Source organism: Propithecus coquereli, unplaced genomic scaffold, assembly GCF_000956105.1.
Source record: "Propithecus coquereli isolate 6110/MARCELLA unplaced genomic scaffold, Pcoq_1.0 Scaffold243, whole genome shotgun sequence".
Lineage (NCBI taxonomy): Eukaryota > Metazoa > Chordata > Mammalia > Primates > Indriidae > Propithecus > Propithecus coquereli.
This window is the reverse complement of record NW_012147986.1, coordinates 500,463-512,422: the sequence shown is the minus strand read 5'-3', so window position 1 is coordinate 512,422 and position 11,960 is coordinate 500,463. Positions and strand designations below refer to the sequence as shown.

At 48.6% G+C, this 11,960-nt stretch overlaps 1 protein-coding gene across 1 annotated transcript in view; it reads right to left on the bottom strand.

The window, feature by feature from the left end:
• Positions 1 to 11,180, bottom strand: part of SFXN5 (sideroflexin 5) — a 116,759-nt gene extending 105,579 nt beyond the window's left edge. The window contains exons 1-2 of the mRNA XM_012646494.1: positions 10,945 to 11,180; positions 566 to 634 (exon numbers count right to left, since the gene is read on the bottom strand). Coding sequence (XP_012501948.1) covers positions 566 to 634; positions 10,945 to 11,049 — 174 coding nt within the window. The 5' untranslated portion in view covers positions 11,050 to 11,180. The remainder of the gene's footprint in view (positions 1 to 565; positions 635 to 10,944) is intronic.
• Between the last annotated feature and the right edge of the window lie 780 nt (positions 11,181 to 11,960).

The window sequence follows — 11,960 nt, the reverse complement described above, 5'->3', positions numbered from 1 at the left end:
AAGAAAACTACAGACCAATATCCCTCATGAATATAGCTGCAAAAATCCTCAACAAAATTTTAGCAAATAGAATTCAGCAGCATATCAAAAAAATAATTCACCATGACCAGGTGGGCTTTATTCCAGGGATGCAAGGCTGGTTTAATATATGCAAATCTATAAATGCAATTCGCCACATAAATAAAAGCAAGAACTGTTTGAACTTTTCTAATGAGCATATAATTTATGTACTTGAGAATAATTTCATTAAAGTTTTAAATAATAATGATGATGATGATATCTACCTTGAAGGGCATTTTGAGAGATCCAGATGTAATAATGTGAAAAAGCACACAGCACAGTGTTTGAGATAGACAGACAGACAGACAGACAGATGGATGATAGATACAGGTAGAGATAGAGGTAGAGGTAGAAGTAGAATATCTGTGACCTTCCTCGCACCTCCTGCCTCCCCTGGTGTCTTCGGTGCCCCATCCCCACTCTCCTTGGTCCTTCAGAAGACCCATACATTCTGAACTGGCAAGGCACTAAGGCCTGGGGCCACTGAGTGACAGCCATGACTTACCTCGGTGACAAAGAGTGTGCGAGGGTCAATGATATCCAAGAAGTGCCTGAAGCGGCCATAGAAGGACGTCTGGAGAAGAAGATAGGAAACAAGAGTAGGTGAGTTCCATACACCGTCCTCCAGACACTGGGGAGCCCCACCCCACAGCTCGCCCTTAGGATCAGGGTCCCCTGGTCCCCAGGACTCCCCAGGTGTGTGAATACCAGAGAAGCCTCACTGCTCAGGGACCTGAGGACAGATTTCTTGGGGCTGAGAGTTTCCTAAAGTCAACTCAGAGAGACCATTAAGATGATCAGTGACCGTCCCAACTTCTCTTCCAGATGCCTCCCATTTTTCTCCCTCTCTCCCAATGCCCTGAGATCTGTTCTGAGCCCTTCAGAAGCTCCCAAGCACCACCGGGCTTGCGGGCTGGAGGTGAGTCCTGGTCTGCAGCCCTCTTCTGGCCTCTCTGCCCTGCATAGGACAGCTTGAGTGATAGCAGACCCTGCCTGCCCCTCACAGAGTCCCTTCCCACGGTCCAGCTCTGCCCTGGGGGCGGAAGATATCCACAGGCACAGCTCAGGTATGACAGTGCCAAGCTCACAGCCCTCGGGCCTTCCTTCACCCATAACCCTGGAGCTGCTATGAGGCACAGGGTGAGGGGCCTGTTCCTCCAGCCCTTCGCCCCAGAGCTGGGACCCTGCAAAAGGAGGGCTTTGTGCTAAGCAGGCCATAGGCATTAGAGCACAATGAAAGGAAACCAAGAAATGCCTCCGCTGGGCATTCTGCCCCGGGCACTAAGCCAGCTGGGCAAAGCCGAGCTCAAGCGGAGGAGAGAGGGTGCTAAGCTCAGAATGAAGGGGAAAGCGGCAAACACTGGGGTTCATGCCTCACTTCACTCCAGCCTCTACCCCAGATTTCTCCCTGGAGCCCCACAGCTCTCCATGCACCATCCTCTGCACAGTGGAGGAAACAGAAGCCTCCACATTCCCTTCCCTTGCTTCCTAGGACACCAGATCCTGCAGTCAACCCTTGCTCCTTTCCCTTTCCAATAAAGACCCTGCAATAGGCCCCAGGTCACCTCAAAGGCCCCACGCACAGCAGGCCTCATCCCACCTCCACTTCTCTGCCCACTGTGGCATGCCCTGCACAGAGCATTGTCTCATCCCCACTGTCACCCGCCACCCAGGTGCTGCCTCTCACAGACCAGATCGAGCTTTAGCACCATCCTAATAAAACAGTTGCTCTCTAACCTCTTATAATTCAAATGGCCTAAACCATTTCCCCACTTAAGACATGCATGCTCGAGGCTCCCACTGTTGTCCTGGCAAAATCTCACCTCTAAGAATTTAGCCTAGGAAACAATCCAAGATGTTCAGAGATGTGGTTGGGGTGCACGCTAAGGATGTTCACTGCTGCATTATTTACATAGGTAGGTGGTTAAATACATGATGGCCCATTCATATGACTGAATACTATGCAGCCTTTATAATCATGTTTTCAGACAGTATTTATGACATGGAAAAATGATTATGATTTTATAAAATGCATATAAGCAGTGTGATTCCAACTCAATGAACAAGGAGATAAATGGAGCTAGGTGGATACTAAATGAAGAGCAAAAAGACCAAATGACATCCAGATCCTATCCCACTAAAAAGAACTAGAGTTTCTCAGGGAAGTGGCTAATTCCAGGGCTGAGACAGGGAAGATACAAGATGAAACTGGTACATTTTGTTGTGTCAGAAAGTAATGAAGTGCTACCCCCCAAAATGATGGGGACATGTTAAAAGGACCAATGAGGGGCAGGCAGATATTGTGTCCCTCTGGTAATGACACCCTGAAAAGTTGCCAGCATTGCTTCCACAATATTCTGGAGGGACTGAATCTACATCATGAGGAAACATCAGACAAACCCAGAGGGAGGGGCATTCCATAAATTAAGTAACTGATCTTGCTCATCAAATGCGCCAATGTCATAAAGACAAAGACAAAAACTGTTCCGCATTAAAGGAAACTAGAGACAATTAAGTGCGTCACATGAATTGGGTTTGGACCCTGGACTAGAGCGGGAAAATGCTCTCAAAGGCATTACTGAGACAAGTGACAAAATTGGAATATGGACCACAGATTAATAAAAGTTTTGTATCCATGTTACATTTCCTGAATATAATAACTGCACTGTGGTTATGTAAGAAAATGTCCTTGTTCTTAAAAGACAGACACTGAAATATTAAGGGATGAATGAACATAACCTACTTTCAAATGGTTGAAGAAAACTAACGTGTAAATATAATATACAGGGCAGTCATGAAATCTGGCAACACAGGTGTATAACTGTTAGATATTTACAGATTGAAGATGTCCTGATGCTATCATGTATATTTGCTATGGTGCTAGATTTTATGATCACCTGTAGCCAAAGAGAATAATAAAGGAAATGTGACAAAATGTTAAAAACTGGTAGATCGCAAAGGGTACGCAAAAATTTTCCCTACTCTTGCAACTTTTCTGTAAGACTGAAAGTATTTCAAAATAAAAGGTAAAAATTATATTTTCAAAAAGCCAGATGAAAATACATTAAAATGTTAACAGAGATTATCTCTGGGTAATAGGACTATGGGTGATTTTTATTTCTACATCTTTTAAATTGCTTTTAAAAGGAAAAATAAATCAGTATTATACATAACATATAGAATATTCTATTTTTAAAAAATATAAAGTAAAATACAAGCTGGTATTTTAAGTATTATACTTGATTATGAGCTCCTGAAGGACGTGGACTGTCAGATGCTCTTTCCTTATCCTCCTTGGCTCCGAGTCTCCTTACACATCCAGAAGGGCCTCCACGAATACTGGGGAATGGATGTGTGGGCTGAAGAGCAGCCAATGGCCTCGAGGCTTCCTGGAGGGGACGGAGCTGGGCTGGGCTTTGAAGGGAGGGCAGGATCAGAAAAGGGTAACAGCATGGCAGCTGGTGGCCCAGAGCAGGAAGAGGATCACCAGAAGAATGGCCTGAGTGAAGCAATTTCTTGAAGATGGTCCAGCACTGCACTGTCTTGACCCTGTCCCAGCCTTGCCAGCCCTCTCGTGTCACTTTCCACCACAGCTACTGGGGGAGAGTCCCAGATAAAGCAATTTGCCCCACAGACATCTATAAACTCCCGTTGAGCTCGGCTCAGGGGATGCCAAAATGAACAAGCCCTCAAGGAGCTAAGAGCCCATCAAGAGACAAATAACTACAAACAAATAAGTAAACAAATAACACTGTGATCAGTGCTTAAATGAGGCATCACAGAGAACACTGGGGACACACAGATTTCTTCCTAGTGTAAGTCAAGGAGGCAGCCCAGCAGAGCTGGGACTGGGAGGAGAATGAATTTACCAAGCAGAGAAGGTGTAAGCAAGAGTATGAAAGCATGAAGCCTGGGATCAGAAGCTGCACCTGACTCCACCACTCAGCTGCCTAGTGAGGCCCTACATGTGCCCAGAGCTGTGCTAGGTCCTGGGGGTGCTGCAAGGCTGAGTGACTGTGGGGGAACAAGGAAGGAAGAAAATTCATGGATGATGCCTAGATTTCTAGTTAGACACGAATGCTTGTTAACCAGGATAAGAACAGCAAGAAGCATACTGACTGAATGGGGAAGAAGATAAAAATTCTGTATTGGTCATGTAAGTCTGAGATACTTAAAGGGTCTTCCAGATGTAACTCTTCAGTAAACACGTGGACACATAGGCCTGAGACTGAAGAAAGGGGCCCTGAGTTGGAAATGCAGATAATAGTGTCCTAACCCAATCAGCCTAAGGCCCCCAGTGACAAATCTATAGTGTGACAAAGTCAGGTTTACTGACTCACGGCAAGGAAGAAGACACACAGCAGAGGAACTCTGGGGTGCCTCACCAAACAAAGGGAAAGATTGAGTTAGTATAGAATTTTGGGTAAAGGTGGAGTAAAATGTAAATGAAGCAGATTCAATGTGCTCAAAGCAAAGCAAGACAGGGTAGGAAGGAGTCAACGTAGGTCTGGACAGACAAGTGGACTATGGGTCTTGTTTCTTTGGAAACTGTAAAGATTAATGTGGAATGTTGGGACCAAAAACCCCTTATTTGAAGCTAAGTACATGGGTGGATTTTCTGAGGCAAAGTGGCTTAGATCAGCTAGTCAAGAGGTGGCTGGTTCATTCCTACTGATACAATTTAAACAGCAAAGTTTCCAGCAGTCTATGACCTTAAAGTGTGGGATTTCTGGATGAGTATGAGAAATTTCAAAGAACAGAATTGTTCTGAAACTTTTTAGCTCCAGTGGGTCCTTGTGAGAAACATTGTTTCTTTGCAGCTGGCTTTATGTGTGTCTGTCCTTCCTGCTCCATGAATGGCAGGGAAGGTGTTTACTTTCTCACTCTGAGTTCATTTTTATTTTCTCAGTGGTTTAAAATGTATAGCCTTCTCTCCCCCTCTAAAATTCAGCCCCCATCTTTACCCAATCACATAGTCAGTGACGTTTTTCCTTCCCTTTTTCTTTACCAGAAGAATGAGTCAGCCAAGTGATTCCTTCCCTTTCCCTGCACAAGAAAGGTGAGTCAGCTAATTCTCAGCAGGAGCCCTGGGCCTGCAGCAGCAGGCTGCCTTCCCACCTCCAGGGCTCACCTCTCTCCCACCTGCAGGCCCCTGGGGCAGAGCGGGCCTTGGGAGCAACAGCTGAGGATGAAGGTCTACCAAGAAACTGACAGGCATCCCCTCCCCTCCAGACCTCTAAATTACTGCTCCTGGGGATTAGGAATAATTCACTGAACCTATAGCCCAAAGGCAGAAAGCCTGGACCAGCACAGTCGTCCTGAACCAGGCTGCACAATGAATCACGTGGGTGCTTCAGAAACCAGGCCACACACCCAGGAATTCTGATTCTATTGATCTGGGGTGGGCTCCAGGCATCAGGATCTGTTTAAAAACCTGCTCAAGTGACTTTAGGAGATGTTGACCCCTCTCCAAGCAAAGCCAAGTCTCAGAGGTTCCCTGGGTGCTATGCTGTAATCTGCCCCCCTTCACTAGGCAAGGAGGTGTGTGGGCGGTTAAAAGCATGGACTTGGCCAGGCATGGTGGCTCACACCTGTAATCCTAGCACTTTGGGAGGCCAAGGAAGGAGGATTACTTGAGGCCAAAAGTTCAAGACCAGCCTGAGCAAGAGTGAGATCCCATCTCTACAAAAAAATAGAAAAATTATTGGGACATGGTGGCACATGTCTGTAGTCTAAGCTACTTGGGAGGCTGAAGCAGGAGAATTGCTTGCGCCCAGGAGTTTGAGGTTGCAGTGAGCTATGATGAGGACACTGCACTCCAGCCTGGAAGACGGAGTGAGACCCTGTCTAAAAAAAAAAAAAAAAAACAAAAAACAAAAAACATGGACTTCAAGTTTACAGGAGAAATAGCAGATGGAGGAACATATTAAACAACACCACAGAGACGGCATCAGCCACATTCAGGAGAGGAATTCTATAAGACAAACAACCTAGTTTCTTTAGCAAATATGAGGGGACAAAAGGGGGGGAAAGAACCAATAATTCAGGAGATACAAAAGAGAGACATCATTACATTACACTGGATACATTACAAAGATACATTACAAAATGTAACGTGTGAGACTTACAATATCCTGATTCAAAACAACCAACTATTAAAAAAAAATTATTTGACAATCAGGGAAATATGAATAGTGAGTGACTGGTTATTTGGAAATAATGACTTTAGGTGTGTTAAGGGTATTGTTGTTATGTTAAAATTAATCAAAAATCCTCTGATATATGACATGATGAAGAGAGCACTTCACCTCTGTGACATTCTTCTCCCAAACCTATAACCCCAGTCTATCCACGAGAAAGACATTAGGCAAACCCAGACTGAGGGGCGTTCCACGAAATATCGTACCAGTACTCCCCAAACTGTCAAGGTCATCAAAAAGAAAGTCTGAGAAACTGTTACAGGTACTGTGACTGTCACAGACCAGAGGAGACTAAGAAGACACAATGACTAAATGTGATATGTTCCCCGATGGGATCCTGGAAAACAAAAGGGACATTAGTGTAAAAAATAGTGAAATCCAATTAAGTCTGGAGTGTAGTTAATAGGAATGTCCCAATGTTGGTTTCTTAGTTTTGACAAACGTACTAGGATAGTGTAAGATGATATTAGGGAACACTGGGTGAGGGTTATGCAGGAATTCTCTGCCTTTTAACTTCTGTAAATCTAAAATTATTCCAAAATTTTAAAAGGTTTATTAGAAAAAAACTAACCAAAGAGTCCTTATTTTTTTTTTTTTTTTTTTTTACAGATATCTACTAGTAGGTTCAATGAAATGATGAGATGTTTGGGCTTTACTTCAAAGTAGTTCACTGATTGGGGGTGGGGAATATATAGATAAAACAAGGCTGGCCTTAAGTTGGTAATTGTTGAAGCTGGGTGGTCAGTGCATAGGGATTCGCTGATGAGTGTCTGTCTCCACCTTTATATGTTTGTAAACCTTCATAATAAAAAAGTTGGCAATAAACAAACATGGACTCTGGAGCCAGACTGCCTTGAAAGTTACTTAATCTGTTTGCGTGCTGCAGTTTTCTCACTCATAAATTGAAGATCATTGTACCTGCCTCACAGGGTTGTTATGAAAATGAAGTGTCAATACATAAAAAGGGTAGAACAATGCTTGGCTACTGTCATCATCTTATGGGGAGTAAATGGTCACAGACCAATGCCCATCACCCTTTCTCCACCCTCTGACTCACTGCTCTTCCTCCCTGCTCTTCCTCCCTGCTCTGTTCTACAGTGAGACCCTTGAGGGAGGAGAGGAAGAGGAGTTCTGAAGTGACTCCAGGGAGTAAGGAAAGACCTTGGTGCCTGCAGAAACTGGTGAGATTAGCTGGGGAATAAGAGTGGTGTCCCCGGCCTGGGTGCTGGGAATGGACCCTGGATTACGAACCACCCTGAAGCAGGCTTTTTTTTTTTTTCTTCTTCTTCAACCCCCCTCCCTCCTGAAGCAGGCTTCTGTCAGGCCAGCACAGGGCACTATGAGAGTATATTAGACACCTACTGCATGCCAAACACTGAGGACAGGACCCAGAGATGTGGGCTGGACCCTGAAGGAACTCATCAACTCAGTATATACACGGTTGACCTTTGTGTCTTTAGATTCACTTCCTTAGAGACCCCCACTCTGGGGTGTCTCAGGGCTGATGAATCTTACAATGTCAAACATGCCCCCACTAAGGTGCAATTTTACAAGACCTCTAAAAGACAACTTGGAGAAAAGCTGGCCCACCTAGCCAATTACAACCTTGTAAAATCAACTTAATTCAAGTCTACAAAGACCTGCTTAAGTGTCTGTAGCACTGTAGCACATTCATTTATTCAACAAATCTTTATTAAGCACCTCTTAAGTGCCAGGCACTGTGCTGAGCCCTGGAGAGTCAATGGGGAGTGAAGACAGGTACAGTCCCTGCTTCCACAGAGCCTATGGTCAAAAAGGGAGATGGCAATAAAATAATCACCCCAAATGAACATATACTCTGATATAGGTGCTTTGCAGTAGGTGAGCACAGTCAAAAACTCACTGGGGGTGGGAGGAGGCTTCCCCAAGGAAGTGATGCTTCATGGACACATCAGGGATGAAGAAGAGTGAACAAGAGTTGGGGTAGGGGAAGAGGTGATGTTCTAGGCAGATGGCCCAGTGGTGGGAGGGAACATGGTGAATTCAAAGGCTGAAAAGCAGCCAGTATGGTGGGAAAGAGAAAAAGAGGGGGTGGGTGGGCGGTGGGATTCAAGGAAGAAGTCAGCAGGGGTGAGCCATGCAGACCTTTGGGGCCCATTCAGATATGAGGTCTTTATCTCAGAAGCAGGGGAAGCCACTGGCAGGCATTTAAATGTGTAGGGGGGGCAGGAAGTCACCTGATCAGACCTACATCGTTGGGACTCTGCAGTGCAGAAGCAGGGGTTGGAAGAGGGCCAGAGTGGAAGCAGGGAGACCTATTGGGAGGCTTCTGTAGTGACCTAGGAAATAGATGACTGGGTCTTGATCTAGAATTCTGGCAGTGGAGATGGGCAGACTTGAGCACCGTTTAAGAGGTGAGATCACTGGGCCTCTGGTTGTATTTAGAGGGTGAGGGAGAAGAGAAGTATATAGGTGACTCCCAGGTTTCTGACTCCAGAGATTGGATGGCAAGTTGGGCTACTTCAAGAGCCAGGAAGCCTTGCAGGAGGAGCAGGTTTGGAGGAAAGAAAAGTGCCTTAACATGGATGAATCACATGCAGTGTGCTTTATGCAGGTCACTATGCTGGAAGAGGAAAGCGTCAACAGCAAATACAACAAACACTTTTACTGCCTTTAAAAGCAGTGCCAAAAACAGGTACCAGCAATGGCTACAGGAATGGAGTAGCCTCAAGTGTGTATCTATGGCCCAGCAGTGATTACAGCATGAGAGTCATTTAAGCTTCTAAGAGATATTCGATAAATGTCTATTGCGTAACTGAATGTCCTGAGTGCCACACACAGATAACAGGCACCAGGGGAAACACACACACACACACACACACACACACACACACACACACACACTTTTACATCTTTACTCAGCACATTACTACGTGTCTAACCCGCCTCAGGGTAAAATAGAGACAGGGAAGGACAAGCCCAGCCCCTTCTCTCCAAAGGCCTAGGAAGGTCTGAGCAAAGCAAGTGACCACAAAGCAAACATTTAAAGGACCACAGGGCAGATTGTAAGGAAAGGTTGAGCTAAGAGGATCCCACTTGGGGTAGCCAAAGAGGCCTGCAGGAGGAAGTCAGTCATTTGATGGGACCAGAGGGGTAACAGTGCCAGAGAAGACAGCAAGTGTCTCTGACTGAGTCTTGAAGGACGAGCAGAGTGTGTGTGTGTGTGTGTGTGTGTGGTGAGGGGAGGACAGGCAACGAAGGGTCACTCAAGTCCAGGCAGGGGCACCCCTGACAATCTCGCACTAGGTGGCATCCTACACTAGCAGGAAGACACCAGTCTCACCCCAGATACCTACATGCTGAGATGGTCTATTTTTAAAAGGAATTAAAGTCCTGCTTAAAAACATTGGGGATATTTTTTTCAGAAGGCTCAGGAGCACAGCTCCTTAATTATCAACCAAGCTCAGGGCACTCCTTTGCTGGAACCAGTCCCTCTCCCTTCACCACCATTTAAAAAAATAAAACAAAACACAGCACCGACCTTTGTACTATTTCCTTTCTTCCTGCAAAGTTCTTTCTGGCCGCCTCAGCTGCTACCCACCCCGCGGCGAGCCCTGGTTCACTTAAGCCGAGTCTCTCTGCCCTCTTCCTAACAAATAAAGTCCATTTCCTCAGCGCGGGAGGCAGGGGGCCCGAGGGTCTGCGGCGTGGGAACAGCCCCTCCCAGCGTCCTGGCTCCCGGGCCCAGCCAGCACGTCTGGGCTGCCTGTTCTATCCCCGTCTCCGTGGCCGAGGGCCGAGTTAGCGATGCCCTGGCGGGGGTCCCGGAGGAAAAGGACAACTGTCATCGTGTCCCTAAGAGCCCGAGCGGGTCTGCACAGAGTCGAGCGTTCTGTGGGGCCGGGTGCGGGAGACCCTCTGCGGAGGACGCAGCGTGGGAGGGGCTGGCGCGGGCTCCCGTGGACGCGGCCCCTCCGAGGGGCGACGGCCCCAGGGGATGACACAGCGTTTCGCCCACACCCCTGGCTGTACCCACACGTCCTAGCTCCTTCCCTGCAGGGCACCAGCTGGCCGATTCGCTGCGTCGGCGAATCCTAAGCGGGGTCGGGGGTGGGGAGAACGGGGGTCGCCGGGCCGCCGCACCCCTCGGCATGTGGCCCTATTCTGGCGCGCTTCGTGGACTCGGCTTGGGGTCGAGGGCTGGGAACGTGACCGCGGCGCGGACGCTGCCCGGCAGCTACGCCAGCAGCTCGAAAGGAATGTCAGCCCCCACCCGGGAAAAAGTTAGAAGGCATCCCGGCCACGCCAACTTCTCATCCGGGGCCGGACTCGAACTTTGCGCCCGGAGCGGACGGCTGCACAGCCCGGAGCGACCCTGCGGGAGCCGCTCGGACCCGAGCACCGGGGATCCCCGGCCGCGGCCGGCGGCGGCCAATCAGAGAGCGCGTCGGGTGGGCAAGGCTGGAGGGCGCGGGCAGCCGGGGAGTGACGGCCCCAGCGGCCAATAGGGAGCCAAGGTGGGAGTCCTCGCCCGCCCCACTGACCAATGGGAAAGGGTCGACTGTGGCCGAGGTCCCCAAGGCATTAGCTGCAGGCTTCGGTGGCCGCGGGTCGGACACCCCCGGGCTGAAGGGGACTTTGGAGGGGAGTTTGCTGGCCCTCCCTGTGCCACACGCCGACCCACAGGCCACAGCCCCGTCCTCACCTGCTGAAAGCGGGGTTTGCCCAACTGGAAAGGAGGTGCATCGGTCGAGGCGCTAGCGGCACTAGCCGCCGCCGCCGCCGATGCTGTAGTCGCTGTATCCGCCATGGCCACTGACGCCCGCAATCTCCGGCCCTTTTAAAATGTCCCTCCTCGGCCCCCGCCACAGCTGCCTCTCCCGATTGGCTCTAAGCAACCGCAGCGAGCGGGAGGCGCAAGGAGTTGTGGGGAGTGTAGTTTTTCTCGTCGCGGCGCTTGACAACCCGAGACTGCGGAGAGTTGCATCAACACAAATCGGGTCTCGGTCCCGCAGCCAGCCTTGCAGGGGTCCGCAGTCGGAGAAAGGTGTGTATGCACGACTCTGAGGTCCCGACGGGGGCCACGGGAGCCCTCGCTGCTTACCTGCCTCCAGAAGTCTGAGTTACTGCGGTAGGCGTCGCTCCCCGAATGGCAGTCCAGGAGAAGGGCCCCGACTCAAGCGGGCCTGACCCAGGAACAGATGGGCAAGGACTCCAGGCAGAGTGGGGTTAATCTCAGAAAGCTTTCTGCAAGGAGTTGCACTGCGAAACCTTCATGCAGTTTCTTCAGTCGCCACCCTGCCCATTCGCCCTGTGCTTTCCAGCCACCCTGACACTCAGATCCTGGAGCGTGCACCCTTGAACATTCTGTACCCAGAAGACAAACTTTTAACTTCGCCTGACGCTGGCTCTCTCTCTGGCCTCAGCTAAATATTGCATTTCCCAGTCTATCACCCTACTTCCACAGAATCCCAGACACGCTCCTATAGCACCCAGTGCTTCTCTTTTGCAGCCCTTAATTTTTTATGGTTTTGGGTATCTGTCTCCTACTGTAAGGTCCACAGGGCAGAGGCTATGACTTTTTTCCCATCCCTTCAGATTCTGACAGAGGCTGTGACTTTTTCATTCACTGCTAAGTCTTCAGTGCCAGGCTAAGTCTTCAGGGCTCACAGTAGGAACTCAAGTATGTGTTGGCTCTGAGTTAACCAGTAGGGGCTTAAG